This window comes from Nomascus leucogenys, chromosome 19 (assembly GCF_006542625.1).
Source record: "Nomascus leucogenys isolate Asia chromosome 19, Asia_NLE_v1, whole genome shotgun sequence".
NCBI lineage: Eukaryota > Metazoa > Chordata > Mammalia > Primates > Hylobatidae > Nomascus > Nomascus leucogenys.
Window position 1 is genome coordinate 30,227,310 of NC_044399.1, and position 18,206 is coordinate 30,245,515.

An 18,206-nucleotide genomic window follows, 5' to 3' on the forward strand; every position below is an offset into this window, starting at 1 on the left:
TTTTTTTTTCTTTTTTTTTTTTGAGATGGAGTCTCGCTCTGTCACCCAGGCTGGAGTGCAGTGGCGTGATCTCGGCTCACTGCAAGCTCCGCCTCCTGGGTTCACGCCATTCTCCTGCCTCAGCCTCTCCGAGTAGCTGGGACTACAGGCACCCACCACCACGCCCGGCTAATTTTTTTTTGTATTTTTAGTAGAGACGGGGTTTCACCGTGGTCTTGATCTCCTGACCTCGTGATCTGCCCACCTCGGCCTCCCAAGGTGCTGGGATTACAAGTGTGAGCCACCGCGCCCGGCCAGCAGTATTTTTTTTTTTCTAGAAGAAACTCTTCATTTAAAAAATTTTCCCAAAGCTTTCAACTTAGGTTTATAATATCTATTCTAGAATGTCAAAGTCATTGTAATAACAGTTCAACAACTAGGCCTTCAGAAGTTTTTATACTATTTAATTATATTTCATAATTAACTGTAACAAGCGTAACTAGCACAGACAGATACCAGAATGAACTTGGTTGACCCATGATGTGTAGCAACTCCCGTCTACAAGCTCTGAGTGTTAGGCAAACCATAAGCTGATTGGGTATATGTTGGAGGGATAAAAGTTGGTCAGCTTTCTGATGACTCAGCTCAGTGGAGGTTGCTTAAGAGAGCTGCTACTGTATCCTTAAGGGGCGATTGGCAAATTTTAGGACAATTATCTTCAGGGAACCTAAAGGGAAAATAAATGTGTGTGTGTGCGTCTGTCTGTGTGTGTGTGTGTCTGTCTGTGTGTGTGTCTGTCTGTGTGTGTGTGTGTGTGTGTGTGTGTGTGAAGCCTTATTGAAGAGTAGCAATAGACTCTTTCTTACTAGGCATAATCAAGTTGCCCTCTTGGGGAAACTCAAATGCAAAAATCCTCTTGAACTTTTCTGGGTAGCCTACTCTACTCTTTCCTAATAGTACCACTACAGTATACAGCACTGTAAAATTTTTTGCTTTAAAAGTTTGTTTATAAACTGGCATTTATAAGTATACTTTTTGAGCTGATTTAAGAGTCAAGTTTTTTTCCCTAGGGAAATGCTTCTTTGTAATTATCTGTCACTAGCAAAATTTGTTTTAACACATATTTTTCTAAAAATATGATATGTAAACTGTGTTGTAGTTGTACAATTAAAGGTTTTTGGTCGAACAGTTATTACATGATGTAAAATCATGTGTAACACTTTAATATTTAAATTTATTACATTGTAACCTAAAAGTCACTTTAGAACTTTTTATGTGGCTTGAACAGGAATTTTCTTACCCAAAGCTTTGTATGTATGCTTTATTGCCTCCTTTGTTATTAGCATGGAGACCATGGGTTTTCTGTTATTATTGTTTTATTTATACAGTTCATGAATATATTAAGCACCTGAAATAAACTGTTAGATGCTGTTAATATGAAGAGGAGTTAAAAACCTGGTCCTTGCCTTTATCTACATGCTGTACATGTAGAACTTATTGTAGTTCCCTAGATGTAGCAGATGCTCAGGAAACGTTTTTGTAGTAGTAGAGAAGAAATGTCAAACTCTAACTTGCTCTGGAGCAGATTCCGCTAGTAAACATTGTTTTTTCAAGCTTCTTTTTTTTGCCTTGCTTCCTACTTTCTTAGGCCAAAATAATTCATCCACATCCCACCTTAGCTGTTCTTTTGTGTCAAACAAAAGCTTATTTGGAAATAGCATGTTATGCCAACTGTGTTGGGGCATTCCATACTGTACTGCATTAAATGAGGAGAAAGATGCAGAGGCCCTGTGGGGAGGATTGTGATCCTGATGAGAGTGAGATGAAGGATAACAACAAAGAAACTGCCGTTCAATATTTCTTTTTTTTTTTTTTTTTTTTTTGAGACAGAGTCTGGCTCTGTCGCCCTAGGCTGGAGTGCAGTGGCGCGATCTCGGCTCACTGCAAGCTCCACCTCCCGGGTTCACGCCATTCTCCTGCCTCAGCCTCCCAAGAAGCTGGGACTACAGGTGCCCGCCACCACACCCGGCCAGTTTTTTGTATTTTTAGTAGAGACTGGGTTTCACTGTGTTAGCCAGGATGGTCTTGATCTCCTGACCTCGTGATCTGCCTGCCTCAGCCTCCCAACGTGCTGAGATTACAGGCGTGAGCCACCACGCCCGGCCTGCCGTTCAATATTTCTAATTAATTCAGATGGGGAAGAAAATCTCTAGTGACTATTATTTTTTAAACCTGTACCTGTGTGTCCCTCCAGTGAAGGCTATTTAAACCCCATTTTTGGTGAAGTAGTTTGATTATGATTCATTTATGTGAAAATTTTAGTTACTAGAAATGCTACAGGTATTTGGTACTCCTGTGATTTTTTAAAAAATGCTTCTTTTTTTCCCGTAGTCTCCTTATATACATTCGACAAAGCCAAACAGTGTATTGGCACAATGACCATCGAGATTGATTTCCTGCAGAAAAAAAGCATTGACTCCAACCCTTATGACACCGACAAGATGGCAGCAGAGTTTATTCAGCAATTCAACAACCAGGCCTTCTCAGTGGGACAACAGGTAGTTTTAAATTTTCTTTCATTCCTTTAACTTTATAGGTATTCTAATTTCTGCAGTTGTCCAAAATTAATTCCACCTTTTAAAAAGTGAGAGGAGCTTTGCGTATCAACTCGTATATCCAAGGTGAGTGATAAAAGTGAGGGAGATGTATTTACTGAACTTCAAGGAGTCTGTTCAGAAAAATTCTAAAGTAGCTTTTAGATTAAAATGTCATGTATAATTATAGCAGCTTTTCCCTCAGCAAATTTGGGAACCCTGTAGACGTATATATGTGAAATTTCTTTTTATATCATAGGACATTTGTTTTGCCTCTGGAATGTCTGTCTCTTTCACTAATATAGTTCTGTAGAAAATGTAGCTCTTGGCCAGACATGGTGGCTCATGCCTGTAATCCCAACACTTTGGGAGACTGAGGTGGGAGGATCGCTTGAGCCCAGGAGCTCAAGACCAGCTTGGGCAACATAGTGAGACCCTGTCTCTACAAAAATTTTTTAAAAAGTAGCTGTGTGTAGTGGTCTCAACTACTCAAGAGGCTGAGGTGGGAGGATTGCTTGAGCCTGGGAGGTTGAGGCTGTAGTGAGCCATGATTGTGCCACGGCACTCCAGCCTGGGTGACAGATCGAGACCATCTCAAAAAAAAAAAAAAGTTCTTATTTTGGTTATGGGCTTATTTGAGAATCTTAAAAAACTGAATTCCTGCTAGATAGGAAAAGAATATAGTGCATTATTTTAAAAAGAGAATTGGAACGAACCTCAAGAGATTACCTTATCTAACTCCACATTTACAAATGAGGAATTTTATTTTTTTATTTTTTTAAATTTTATTTATTTATTCATTTATTTTTTGAGATGGTGTGTTACCCTGTCACCCAGGCTGGAGTGCAGCAGCACCATCTCAGCTCACTGCAACCTCCACTTCCTGGGTTCAAGTGATTTTCCTGCCTCTGCCTCCTGAGTAGCTGGGATTAACAGGTATGCGCCACCATGCCCAGCTAATTTTTTTTTTTTTTTTTTGAGACGGAGTTTTGCTCTTGTTGCCCAGGCTAGAGTGCAATGGCGTGATCTCGGCTCACTGCAACCTCTGCCTCCTGGGTTTAAGTGATTCCCCTGCCTCAGCCTCTCGAGTAGCTGGGATTACAGGCATGCACCACCACACCCTACTAATTTTGTACTTTTAGTAGAGATGGGGTTTCACCATGTTAATCAGTCTGGTCTCAAACTCCTGAGCTCAGGTGATCCATCTGCCTTGACCTCCCAAAGTGCTGGGATTACAGGCATGAGCCACCATGCCCAGCCATTTTTTTTGTATTTTTAGTAAAGATGGGGTTTTGCCATGTTGGCCAGGCTGGTCCTGACCTCAAGTGATCCTCCCACCTCGGCCTCCCAAAGTGCTGGGATTACAGGTGTGAGCCACACCACGCCTGGCCAAATGAGGAATTTAAGATCTAAAGAAGGTAAATGGTATGCCCATGGCTACACAGCTAGGGGACATAGTTGAGATAAGAATTAATTAAACACATATTTGATAGTACCTAGTACCTAATACCAGTCACTGTTTTAGACACTGCAGATCGGCAGTGAACAAAATATATATGATCCCTACTGTCATAGAACTTTAGTTGAGGAAAACAGAAAATAAGACAGGAATACCATGTACAGTTAGGTCTCTGATGAAAGTAGATCAGGACACTTCACCAGAGAGCCATTGCAGTACTGTTGTGTATTGGATGACTAAAATTGTGCTCAGATTGCCTAGCTAAACTTGATGGTTTTTACCTTTGCTTTTAGCTTTAGTATCCTAATAGAAAATGTTTAGGAGAATGTTTAATAGAAAATGCTTTGGTATTTATAATAATTTAAAACTCAGTAGCATGTAAAAGTCAGTAAATCCATGAAAGAGAATCTTTCATAATTCAGAGAAGTAGTAAATATCTTACTCCAGATCACTGTCCTTACTGTTTCTTCTCATTTGTGGTATCTGGTAGTAGCGTGATTGACGGACAGCCCAACCTGTAATATTTACCGTTATACCCCAGCACATAGAAGAAGACCAAACTTTTAGAAGGGACCCAGCAAAGATTTGGTGAATGAGTAATTGAGCATTCAGAAGCTGTCTCTGCACTTGTAGGGCAAGCATTTTGTACTGGTGATAGAAAAACAGGAATTGTAGAGTCACAGACCCAGGTTTGACTCCTGGCGCTCTCATTTACTGTAACTTTGAGCCTTGTTGCATAGCCTCTTTCTGCATCTCAGCTTCCTCACTAGTAAAACGGAGTTGTAGTTTCTGCTTCCAAGAGTGTTTGTGAATATTATATAACTGGCTGTAGTGTTTGAATAAATACTAAGATACTTTACTCTTTGTTTGAAATAGTAAATGTGGTACTCTTGAATTACTTTAGGTGGCACTCTGACGTTTGAATTAAGATATTTTTTATCCGTGTGAAAGCAATTTTAAACATGAGTTTTGCAGTCATTAACACTGATCGTAAGTGCTAATTCCCTTTTCTTCATTGGCTATGAATAGTTTGAGGAGCAGATTGGAGAGGAGTATATAAGAGAAACTGGTTTTCTGCATTTGAAAAACATTAGTGATGATCTGAGAATCAAACCATTATATTATGAAGTGATTTTTCTCCCCTTACATATTTTCTACATAGCTTGTCTTTAGCTTCAACGAAAAGCTTTTTGGCTTACTGGTGAAGGACATTGAAGCCATGGATCCTAGCATCCTGAAGGGAGAGCCTGCGACAGGGAAAAGGCAGAAGGTAGGTTTTATTTCTGATCATCTTTATTAGATCATCTTTATAATGTAATTTGTGCAGATTGATTATAATTTTCCTATCTGTTGCTTAGTGATTTTTTTCATATTGTGTACTCTCTTAAGATAGTAGGGAGAAAAAATTGCTTTCATAGCCATCATTGTTATTAAAATACAGCTTAAAATGTACTTATTTGCAGACCTAATAGTAATGTAAAATGTGACATATATGTACATATAATTTGCTTGAATGCAGATATTTATTGTAAATAAATAATAAGAAATGCATTATTGGAAAGGTATAGGCATGGAAATAAGGCATATAAGAATTGTAGAAGAAAGTTATGAGAAAAGTAAAAGCTCAGATGATAGTCTGGAAGGTTTGCTTTGCCCAGAGAGATCTCATTTCCCCCTCACTTTTGGCCTTGCTTTGAGAAATCCAGAAATTTGCTATTAGACTACTAATTATTGTCTTTCTGTACAGATTGAAGTAGGACTGGTTGTTGGAAACAGTCAAGTTGCATTTGAAAAAGCAGAAAATTCATCACTTAATCTTATTGGTAAGATTTACAGTTTTTAGAAGATTTGAAATGAAGTGGGCCTATTTCTATATGTAACTCAACTACAGTGATTTCCAAATGGGGAAAGGAAAGAGGGGCATCTCTCTTGAGAGAGTTTATCACAGAAGCATGGGGTATTTCCTGTTGGTCAGTTTGCTGATGAAAACGTTTAAAACCTTCATCTGGATCAACTTTGTCCAATAGAAATAGAATGTGAGCCACATGTGTAATTTTTAATTCCTAGAAATCGCACTAAAATAAGAAACAAATTAATTTTTTAACTTTTAATTTTGAGATAATTTTAGGTTCACAGAAGATTTGCAGAAATAGCTCAGAGAATTTCTGTATGCCCTTTACCAGCTTACCCTGATGTTAATGTCTTATTTGACATTATCAAAAGTACAATTATAAGAAATGAACATGGTTTCATTTCTGCTAACTAAACTACAGATTTTATTGAGATTTCACCAGTTTTTCCATTGTGTCCTTTTCTGTTCCAAGATCTAATTTAGGATCCCATATTGCATTTAGTTGTTCTGTCTTTTGAGTTTTCTTCAGTCACTGACAGTTCCTCAGACTTTGTCTTTTATGATTTTGAGAACTGGTCAGTTATTTTGTAGAATGCCCCTCACTTGGTTTTGTGTTAAATGAGATAGCATCATCATTTCTTTTAGTGATTAAGTGATGAATGTGCAGGTCAAGTCTTCCCAGCAGATTCATGGTTCAGTCCTACTCTTGTACTCTAGCCCAATTTTTGTCATATTAAAACAATGCAGCTTGTTCTCTGAGAATAGTAACTCACCAGAATAATGTGCCATTAACTGGGCATTAATTCTTATTTTTGGTTGATTTAACTATGTTGATGTCTACCCCACTAGAGAGTAGAGGGTTTTCATTGGTTGCACATCATCATGTCCAGGGTCACTTAACAGTCTTTTGAGTGCGTGGCCTTTATTTCCTGGTCCACACATTACCATTCCCCCTTATTGTTTTTTGTTAGTTATAAAATATTTTATTTATAAAATATGGATAGGCACTCGAAAACAATTCACACACTCTAAAATTTGGTTCTGTTTTCATAGTCTTGTAATTTGCTTTTTTTGCTTAGCATGTTTCAAACATCTTAAATATACACCTATAACATGATTTTTAATGCCTGTATGTCATTTTATGAAGGTAGGATGTATTTTCCTATTATTGATCTAGTACATTTATGAAGTGATTTCTTTGTATTTTATTTTTGTGTACCTTTTGTTAAGATATCCCAAGGAAGTTGCATGACTTTCATACAATATAGGTATTTCTAAGTAATCAATGGGAAAAAATTGTGTAGTTAATTGGCATGCAGTAAATTTTGCCCACAAGAGGGCAGTAGAGTGTAAGAAAAAATATTTTTCATCGCTTTCCAAAGGAAATCTTAAGGCCTCAAAACTCTAACCATAAAATTATCATCTAGTATAAACTTTTTAAAAGTGTTACTTTATTTTTAATTGACAAATAATAATTGTATATATTTATAGGGTACAATTTGATGTTTTAATACATGTATACATTGTAGAATGATCAAATCAGGCTAATTAACATATCACCTCAAATATTTAGCGTTTCTTAGGATAAACTTTTTTTAATGTGACATTTTCTTCCCTGGTTTTATAAAAACTATATTATTACTTTATTTTTTGTTTATAATAGAGCATACTAAGGTACTTAATTTATTCTTTGTTTGAGATAGTAAATGTGGTTCTCTTGAGTTACTTTAGGTGACACTCTGACATGTAAGTTAGATAATTTTTGTCCTTGTAGAGAATTTTTAAACAGGAGTTTTGTAATCATTGAAGTCTTTAGGATGATTTCAGACTTTTGTGTGCAAGTGAAGACAAAGCAAAGAAGATATCAAACTTGTTCAGTATATTTCCTTAGGCTGAGGGGTTATATGCCCAATCACCTGTATAAGCATAATCTGGATAAATATATGTATTTAAAAATAAACTTGCGTTAGGAGACTTCAGTGACTGCAAGATTTCAGTTGCATTTCTGCCACCTAGTGTTGTCTTCATCAGATATGGCGTTTCTTCTGATCAACCGAGTTAGTTAATTTGGTTAGATTGAAGGTTAATAAAACCAAGTTTTATGGACTGATACAAATAGACTACAGCATAAGTTTAGCTAGTCATTTTGACAGTGTGTTACCATATATGGAGATCAGACAAAGTAGATAGCATAGCAAAACTTACCCTTCTGACTGTAAAATCAGCTAAGATTATGTTGTTCATTTTTGTATATGTAAGCGTAGCTTTTCTTTATTCATTTAAGATGCTCAGGGAGTTCTGTCTTTTTAGACTTAGTGATAAAGTCCTTGTTTCACATTTGATAATATTCGCTTGACATAGGCAAAGCTAAAACCAAGGAAAATCGCCCATCAATTATCAATCCTGACTGGAACTTTGAAAAAATGGGAATAGGAGGTCTAGACAAGGAATTTTCAGATATTTTCCGACGAGCATTTGCTTCCCGAGTATTTCCTCCAGAGATTGTGGAGCAGATGGGTAAGTTTAAAAAGGAAAATGTTATAAAATCTTGTATTGTTAAATAAATTAATGCAATGAAGTATCTCTTTTCAATAGTTTTGAAATTATTTTTCAGACCAATTATTTCTGTCTTTTTCTTTAAAAGTGAACAGATAAATTTTCTGAAAAACTTTTATAATACCAAAACTTTTAAAATTACATTTTAATTTTATGGGGAAATCATAGAAATAAGACTTGTGGTGGCTCCATTTTGTTTATTTATTTATTGAAGAATGCTTTTCTATGGGGCATATTTAGAAACTTGCCCTGAGAGTAATAATACTAGTAGTGACTCCATTTTATTTATTTATTTATGTAAGAATGTTTTTCTATAGGGCATATTTAGAAAGTTCACCTGACTCTAAAGATCACTGTGGGTCAGATTTACCCTGCTGAATAATAACTATCTATTAGATGGTGTGCATTGTTCTAACATTAGCTGCCGTTCCTTTTTATTGTACTGTTGCATTACCCAGTTAGTACATCTTCATACCTAATAAGTGGGTACTTGCATGTTTTTAAATTAAATAAGTTTGATCCAAAAAGACAAATGCAGGATATACATTGGAGTTTCTATATTGCATGCAAAGAAGTGCACTATTCGTTTATCACTTTCTTCTTGAAGGTTTATTTATCTGTGTGAAGTGACTTTATTTGCCCAGTGGAAATGCTGTCATGACTGTTTTCATATCCATATCATTCGTTGGATTGGAATGTGAACAACAATATCTGAGAAAGGAATGTATAACATAACAGCTTCTGGCAGACTATTAGTGTAAAAACAGCATCCAAAAAAATGGAAGGAATATGAATATATTACTCCCCTCATCCCCATCATTCTTTATCTTTAAATTGCTACTGGAAGATAAAAGTATATTTATTATGGTGGGGATAAGAACTGCTTTCTAGGCACTGAGTGCTTGGATTGTATTAGCCTTCTATTGTTGGTAGCCTTTCTGCCTGGTCACTCACTCAGATAAATTACAGGCACGGCACACACCTGTTCACTGGGTAAAGGTCGAGTTTGGAATTGGATTAAAAGAAAATGACAGAGACCCTCATCACCTGAGTTTTATACACCTTGAAATGGCAACAGCATACTTTTTATCTCAAAGATACAAAGGCCACGTCCATTAAAAGCAGAATTTTAATTGGGAAAATATTTTAAAATGTGGTAGTTCACTATCTTGGTAATGTGTATTTTCGATCAAGACATGAAAATATTGTTTAAGTGTATTTTGGGTAAAAGCAGGGATAAAAAGATGATTCCAAATGTTCTAAGTTATTCTTGTGGAATGTTTTTACTAGTTTTCAGAACTGAGATCTAGTGCAGGAAGAGTCTAATAGATTCTGTTTCTTTGAACATTTATACTGTTTAGCCAACAAGTAGAAAAATAACTGCATTGGTAGTAAGCCATCTCTTTTGATTATAAATGTTTTCTCACTGTTTGGAAGCTATTGAAAATACAGTTATTCAGACACTAGTTTGCTATTTGCGCATTATCTAGATCCTGCACTTGAAGCTACATGCAACGTCAGTATGTGTTGGGTAGATAATGCGTAAAGGAGTTGGACTGACACTGGTCGGTTTGTGACCTTGCCAGCTGTTGGAGAGTTTTAAATTAAATCAGAACAGATTTGGAATTTGTTAGTGAATTTCATCTGTTTCTGATATCCGTATTGAAATGAGTTGAATTACGGTAGTGTGCTTTTTGTTGTTTTTGATGTGTTTTTTGACTAAGCACTATGGATGTGAATTTTGTGAGTGCCACTGTCCAGAACCTTTTTTATGGATTTATTTTTCTGATATTTTTACAGTAATTTAATTAGACAAAAAATGAATTCTATCCTTTTAGAAAAGTATTTTTTTTCTCTATGGCTTGTTGCTATCAGGAAGCATGTGTTATCAATTTCATTGAAAAGACAAACTAGTATAAAGCTGCCCTGGCTTTTGAGCTGAATTGAAAAACTTATTTTCTTTATTCTGGGTGAAGTTTCTGGGTATCTAAAAAAAGGTAAAGCTCTTCTTTTTTTTTTTTAATGGTTAAATGGCTGAGAAATAATTCTCTTGTAATGCATGTATCATTCCCTGTCTTCCAATAGAGGCTTCTTTTTTCCTTTGAATTTTGGGGGAATTATATAGTAAAATCTTTTCTTGCACTCCAATTACAGTGTGGTTATAAAGCTCTCATTAGGCTTTGGTAAAGGTATATAAATAAAAATAGTTACATTTTGACAGAATATACATAAAATTATACAAATTCTTTTTATGCATATTCTGTGTGGTTTTTTTAATGCATATTCTGTATGGTTTTTTTTTTTTTGATATGTCAGGTGGGAACAAAATGGATTTTTTTCCCCCACTCTTTGTTAACTAGACAGATCTATATGGTTTGGAGATTCAGCTGGACACTGAGTATGACTGGTTAAATCAGTTCTAGTTTTTAAAAAAGATTAGAAAAGAATAATTTATGTAGGTTATGGGGCTTTTTTGTTTTAAGCAGAAAACTTTACTTTTGGCTTGGGACCAAATTATTGTCTTTACTATGGAGTCTAAAGTTATGTCTGCTTTATAAACAGGAATCTTAACTAAGTGGATTTTTTGCCTATTTATCAATTTTCAAATTTACAAAGTGATAAATTTAGAATATTCTCTTCTGTCATTATGTTCATCAGACTGATAATTATGCTTCTAGATAACAGAGTTTTCTTTTTGTCTATAAAACTTCATGTTGCCTTTTCAAAATTGAAAATATAGTTTAGCTACGAACAGAATGTTGCTGATGAGATATAGGAAGACTAAAGGACTTAACGAGAGGCACACAATTATGCAGTAAAATTAGGGAACCAATGAGGTAATATACATGAAAAATAACTGTCATGGAGTTTCCAATCTGTTAGTTTCTCTCTTGAAGGTCTTTCAAATAGATAGTGTATACCTTAGGCCGGGTGCAGTGGCTCACTTCTATAATCCCAGCACTTAGGGAGGCCAAGGTGGGTGGATCGCAAGGTCAGGAGAGATCGAGACCATCCTGGCTAACACGGTGAAACCCTGTCTCTACTAAAAATAGAAAAAATTAGCCGGGCATGGTCATGGGCGCCTGTAGTCCCAGCTACTCGGGAGGCTGAGGCAGGAGGATGGTGTGAACGTGGGAGGCGGAGCTTGCAGTGAGCCGAGATCGTGCCACTGCACTCCAGCCTGGGCGACAGAACAAGACTCTGTCTCAAAAAAAAAAAAAAAAAAAAAAGATAGTGTATACCTTTCTGCTTTTGTACTTTTGTTATATTTTTGTAGAATTAAAATCAAGGAAACCCTTAAAGGAGAAAGGAAGTCACATAAAGCTCTCTAGACTGAGGGATAAAGGAAAGGGGATTATTTAGGGGAATATCAATTTAGACTTTTGTTTTTGTTACTGTTTTAATCAGAGTAACTATTGAGTTTTCCCCTTGTCTGAAGCAGTTGAGCTCACCCAAACCCAAGTGGGGCAGCCCTTCCTTGGAAGTATATGGTAGCAACGAGCAAAGAAAACTAACCCTATACCTTGCACTTAGTAAATACCAAATAGATATTTAGTTAGAATGCCCTCCAACCCCCCACAAAACAGATTTTTAATTCAGAATTACCTTAAATCCATAATTTTATGGGCTAATAGAAGCCACATTTGAGTACCAGGGTAGAAATGTGAACATCAAAGCTGGTATCTGGAAGTATGGGTGAATAAATTCAACAACTGATTGCTGTCTTTCAGCATTTTCAGGTGTTAACTGAATAGATACTAAATACTTGTGTTCGGGTATTTACCACACTTATTCCCCTGTATGCAGTTTTGTGGACAGTGTTCAGGATAAATAAATGGTTGATTACCTCAGTTCTCACTGTAGCTATTTTGTTAGCAAAGATAGAGTTTCTGCAAAGAAACTTCATTTTTTCAGCATCCCTGGCAATTCTCTCTAAATTATAAATGTCAAAGCAAAGAAACACATCGTTTTCAATGAACAGTGGAATAATTGTTAAAGAATTAGTCAGCATCTCTTAATGTAATCCTGGGAATAGGTTCACATCTACCCAAGGAAAGACCTAGAAGGAAAAGGATGTGAAGAGGGAAGACCTCAGCCTCACACTGTCTTTCAGTGGATCTGTGGAGTGTAGATGTTCAGGCCACCTAGTGGGGAGGAAAGCCACTTGTTATGGTCTTGTGCCCCCATTCTTTGAAACTGACACTGTGTTCTTTTTGGTCTCCTTTCCCCAGTGTCTCCCTCTGTAAGCCCATTTTCAATTGTATTTTTAAGGTTTCTTTTGAAATTCAAGAGGAAAGCAACTCTTTTCTGATATCATAAGTGAAATTGCAGTTACTCTATGAAATAGAACTGCTGAGAAGATAAGGAACCTTTCAATCACACAGACATCTTTCACATGTTAAAAACAGTGCAAATAAAACATAGTGGAAGAAAGGGCACTAAGGTTTTGTGCATGCCATATTTGGGAGAGAGGGAGTTCTTGCTAAGATTAACATAAACACTGACACTCTTAAAATGCATTTTCACACCCCCACTCATGAGGAGAGATTGCATTTTAAATGGGGGTTAAGACATCTAGCCGAACTCCAGGGCTCTGTAAAAGGAACCCTAAGGCTAAAGAGCTTATCTGAAATTTGAAAAAAAGAAAAAAAAAAATGAAGCTTTCTGACATGCATCTTTTTTTCTTGTATTAGTCATAACTTGCTTTTCAGCTATATTTTAGGTTTTGAATGCCAACCTGACATCTGTTCAAGTCTGCCTGTAATTTATTAGCAGAGGAAAAGACAGCAGTTGCTCAGATGCAAAATTTCTCCCTTCCTGTTCTCCACTAAGTACTTATAGATGATACCTGGATACGAGGAATGTAATAATATACTAAAAACTTCAGGTCAGGAAATTTATAAAGACTTTTTTTTTAATTAGAAGAATAAAATGGCTTAAGACCATGTGATTTCCAAAATCTCTAGACCAGGATTTAGAGACAAAGCATAGACCCTAAAAAATACTTTAGATAACTTTCTATAAATTGTAACTTTTTTAACCTTGAATTAATTTTTCCATTGGTTTTAAATTTTTAAGTTAAATGTATATTTGAACAGTAGTTGTGCTTATATCTGAAAGTCAAACTGTATGTAAATTCACCTGGCATTTTGCATTTATAGACAGACTTTAAGAAACAAATCTTTTGGAGAGGCAGTGCTCTCTACAGAGTCGCCAAATGGATTAGATTTCCTGGCAACTACAGTTGAGTTACTTACAGATCAACAGTTGGGTCACTACAAAGTTGAGGTCTAAGTGTTAACCTGAGTGCCCACCCGTAAGAAACTGGTTAGAGCCAATCTTAAAATGATATAGCTCCAAATGTAGAGACATGTTTGTGTTAATAAAAAATATATAAAAGCAAATGCATTCTAAAAATCTCTAAGGACATACATTAAATTGAAAAAGGGTTTACAGCTGAATGTGGTGGCTCACACCTATAATCCTAGCACTTTGGGAGGCTGAGATGGGAGGATCACTTGAGCTCAGGAGTTCAAGACCAGTCTGGGTAGCATAGTGAGACCTTGTCTCATTTATTTATTTTTTTTAATTTAAAAATGTAATTTAAAAAATAAAAAAAGTGTTTACTTCCGTGGGAGGGAAGCTAAGATGGGGAATAAAGGGAAAGTTTTGTTCTTTTACTCGATTTTACCTTTATGTCTGAATGTTATATTTCTAATGTGTGGTTTTAAAAGCCAACAAACAAAAGATAACAGTATATTTCTTGGGGTGACTCTACTGTCAGCACGGAAAGTCAGCAGGAAGCAAGTACATCCTTCCGCCTTCATAAAGTTTTCTGTGGAGGAGGAGAGTGCAGGGTAAAAGGCCTGGATTCCAAGGGCTTTGCTGGCAGCCCCTTAGAGGGTAGACAGAACACCTATCCTATTTGGTCAAGAAGAGAAAAACAGTTTCTCCATATGTAACAAACTGCTTTCCCCCAGAATGTTCTGCATTATAGTAATGGTGTAAGTAATCTGCCCTTCAAACATGAGAACATTTGCATCCAGGCCTTTAGGCAGCCAAGGCAGCATTAAAGAATAAAGAGTGGGAGCAGAGCGAGCTGAGGGAAAGCAGAGCTTCTGACATTTGAGGAACTGGGCGTGAATTTGTTTTTAGTCTTCAAAAACCATTCTCTTGAGGAATCGAATTCCCATGACCCCTGAAGTGAAACAGTTGGTGTTTTCTCCTGCGTTACTCCCATACGTAAGTTGGTGATTATAATGAGGGTGGTGGCTAATACTTATATAATGCCAGATGCTGTTCTATGTGCTTTATTTATTATTGTGTTTATTAATCCTCACAGCAGCCTTCAGAAGTAGACACTGTGTTGTCTCCATATTATGGAGCAGGAATCTCTGTCTCAAAAAGGTGAAGTAATGGGTCCAAGACACACAGCTAGTAAGTAGTAGAGTCAGATTTGAACCCAGGCAGTCGAGCCCCAGATTTCATTTCCTTAACCATTATGTATTATTCTCCCATGAAAGCCCATCGTGTAAAACCATTTTAATGGGCTTTCTAGCTTCACTTTTTTGGGGACCTTTGAAGCAATCATTGAGGCAGCCTTTGTTCTAGCCAAGGGCCAACCATGGCACCACTGAAATTTTGGGCTGGATAATTATTTGGTCTGGGGACTGGGTGTCCTTTGCATTGTAAATAACTAACTTTTCTAGTAATCTGATGTGTTCAAATTGTCATGAGCTCAAGAGACACGAAGATTTGGTGGTAGGCTGTAATACCTAATACCTAATGCCACTTTTTTCATGTGTTTTTTGCCACGTGTTGTAGCAGAATACAGGAAGGAAGGAACTGGTATGGATGTGTCAGAGAAGTTGTCTTAAACTATCAATCTGGAGATGGAACATAAATGTTAAAATCAAATAATCATTTAAAAATTAAGCAACATAACAAGTGATATCAAAGGCCAGTATTTGATTAAGTGCCAGATGAGCAGTACAATTGATAAGCCCTACAGGAACTGAAAGGGAATCACATCGAGAAGACTTCATAGAAGAGGCAGAGCTTGAGTAAGGCCTTAAATGCTGAGCGGTTTTGGATAGGAGGAGGGAAGGGGATGGTTGTCCATATCCTGGGAAGAGTGACAGACTAAACACGGTATAGACTTCATGACTTAGACCAGTCTAACAGAGCTGTGGTTTGGAAGAAACAGGAAATAAGATTAAAAAGTTAGTTTTGGGTTGGGTTGTGGAAATCTATGAGGAGATGAGGACTCTTTTTAAAGTACTGTCCCTGTTTAAGCTTCCAGACAGACTCAGAACCTTGCAGATAGACTCAGGTGCTTCTCCTGTGTTTCCCTGCACCTTGTATATACTTAGAATCCAGCTGTGTTCTTAATGTAATTATTCATTTGCATTACACTCCTAAGGCAGAGTTTCTTAACCTTGGTACTATTGACATTTTAGGCTGGATAATTCTTAGTTGTAGGGCGCCTGACCTGTGCATCATAGGATGTTAAGCGGCATCCCTGGCCTCTCCTTGATGTCAGTACTTCCCTTCCTCACCACTCTGAGCCCCAGTGACGATTAAAAAAAATGTGATAAAACTGTCCTGTGTTGAGAACCATTGCTCAAAGGCCTTTGAAGGCACAACTGTAATGTCTTCTTATCCATGTATTATCAACATCAGGGGTGTTGGGATGTAGGTTGCAGGTCATTGTTGGACCATGAACCACTGTTACCAGTCCACAATAAGACAAATATTGGAAATTAAGAATAAGCAATTAGAAATGTTTATAGCAATTTGACATTATCACAATTTTTTAAAAATTATGTTTTACAAAAATGTTGGTTTGCAGTGGATTGGAAATTTAAAAGGAAAAAAAAATACAACTGGACCTTAGCGTACATAGTTTGAGAAGCACTGGCCTACGCAAATATTTGCAAAATGAATGAAATTTTTGAACAGATGCCTTAGAGAAGAGGTGAGGCAAATAGTCTTAGAGACCAGTAGACTATTGCTGTCCAATGCGTGGTACTTAGAATCTGGATTGGGGTGAAGGCAACAGGAATGGAATGGGAAGAAAATACATGAAAAAATTGCAGACATGAAACTGGCAGAATTTGGCAATAGTTATTGTGGGTGACAGAATTGGAGGTGAGACTCAGGTCTTGTGAGAAAATGTTGGAAATAAGAAAATCAGGAGAATGTAGTTTTGGAAAAGTAAAGAATATCATTGCACATATTTTCAATATCGTGAAAGGAAACTGGAAGCTGAACTGAAGAGAGGAAGAATTACTGGCATTTCAATTTATTGAAGCCTAGTTTCAATCAGTCTGCACATGTTTAGGAAACACACTGTTGACTATTCTTGCTTGAAATATCCTCTTTACTTGGCTTTTCTCACTCCAAGCATTTCTGGTTTTCCTTTTACCTCTCTCGCTGTCTCTTTTCAACCTCTTTTGTGTCCCTTAAAATGTTGGGGTTCTTCAGGAGTCTGTCTTTGACCTATTATTTTTCTCTAATTATTCTCCCCCAAATTAATCACATCTGTTTCATAGCTTCAATTAGTATCTTTATGCTGCTAACTCTCAAATATGCATATGCCACCTCGGTCTCAGTTTAGAACTCTGGATTTGTACCAGCATAATGTGTTGGGTATTTCATGATCACATAGTAAGCTTGAAATTAAACACATTCAGTTGCCCCCTCAGTCCTCTCTAAACATGCATCTATATCTGTGTTTTCTATCTCTGGCAATACTCTAGCCAAAAATCTGGACACCTTCTTTAACTCCTCTCTTTCCCTCACCTCCCACTTCCAGTAAGTCGCAGAATAGACCGTCAATTCTGCAATCTCCTCAATCTCTCTCAAATCCTTCCAGTTCTCTCTACCTCCCCCTGCCACTCTTCCTTCAGGACACCATTATCACTTGCCTGAATTGCTCCATAAGCCCTCAGCCTTGCCCTTCTCTAATCCATTCTCCACACTGTAACTGGAGTGATTTTTATAAAAAGGCAAGTCTGATCCTGTCACTGCACTGGTTCAAACTCTTTAGCAGCCCACCTTAACTCTTTACATGGTTTACAAGCCCTGTGTGATCTGGCCCCTGCTAAACTTTCCTGCCTCACCTCTTAGCCCGTGCCCCTCCCCCGTATTCTGGGTTCCAGCCAGCCTGTGCTATTTTCAGTTCCTCTAATTTGCCATGCTACTTTCTCTTACCTCTATATCCTAGGGTTTTTTTTGTTTTTTTTTTGCCCAACCATCTTTTCATCCAGTTCCTGTTCACTCTTTAGGCCAAAGCTTTGATCTCACTGTTTCTAGAATGAGTAGGCTTTAGTGTTTCTCCTGTGTGTTCTAATAGCTCTATGTTATTTTATGCATTATTACATTGTATTATAATTGCTTATTACATGTCTGTATTCCAAGTCCTCTCTCCGTGTCCCTGCCCTCACAAACATAGTATACCTTCAGTAAGGAATAGGCCTTGTTTATTTTGGTCACTGTCGTATTTTTTCCTCCCGGCATGGTGTCTGGCTTATAAGTTTTCAGGAAATGAATAAATGCCAGGAACTTGATTAATCTTGATTAATTAAATAGAACACTTAGTTTGATCCAAGCCCTGCCCTCATGATGCTTACAGTCTATGTGGGAGTAACACTGTATTTGCACATCCCAGAGCAGTACTGTGTAAAACATAAGGCGCATTGTGAACCAGATTAGCAAAGTAGGCCACATGGAGAAGCAGCAGATGCATTTGAAGAGCAAGACT

The 18,206-nt window shown here is 37.1% G+C and overlaps 1 protein-coding gene across 3 annotated transcripts in view; it reads left to right on the forward strand.

Moving 5' to 3' along the window:
- NSF (N-ethylmaleimide sensitive factor, vesicle fusing ATPase) overlaps window positions 1–18,206 on the forward strand; it is a 166,121-nt gene that overhangs the window by 42,751 nt on the left and 105,164 nt on the right. For all 3 annotated transcript variants that reach the window (XM_012497652.2, XM_003270706.3, XM_030800307.1), the window contains exons 5-8: window positions 2,371–2,537; window positions 5,195–5,302; window positions 5,780–5,855; window positions 8,246–8,401. In XM_012497652.2, coding sequence (XP_012353106.1) covers window positions 2,371–2,537; window positions 5,195–5,302; window positions 5,780–5,855; window positions 8,246–8,401 — 507 coding nt within the window. The remainder of the gene's footprint in view (window positions 1–2,370; window positions 2,538–5,194; window positions 5,303–5,779; window positions 5,856–8,245; window positions 8,402–18,206) is intronic.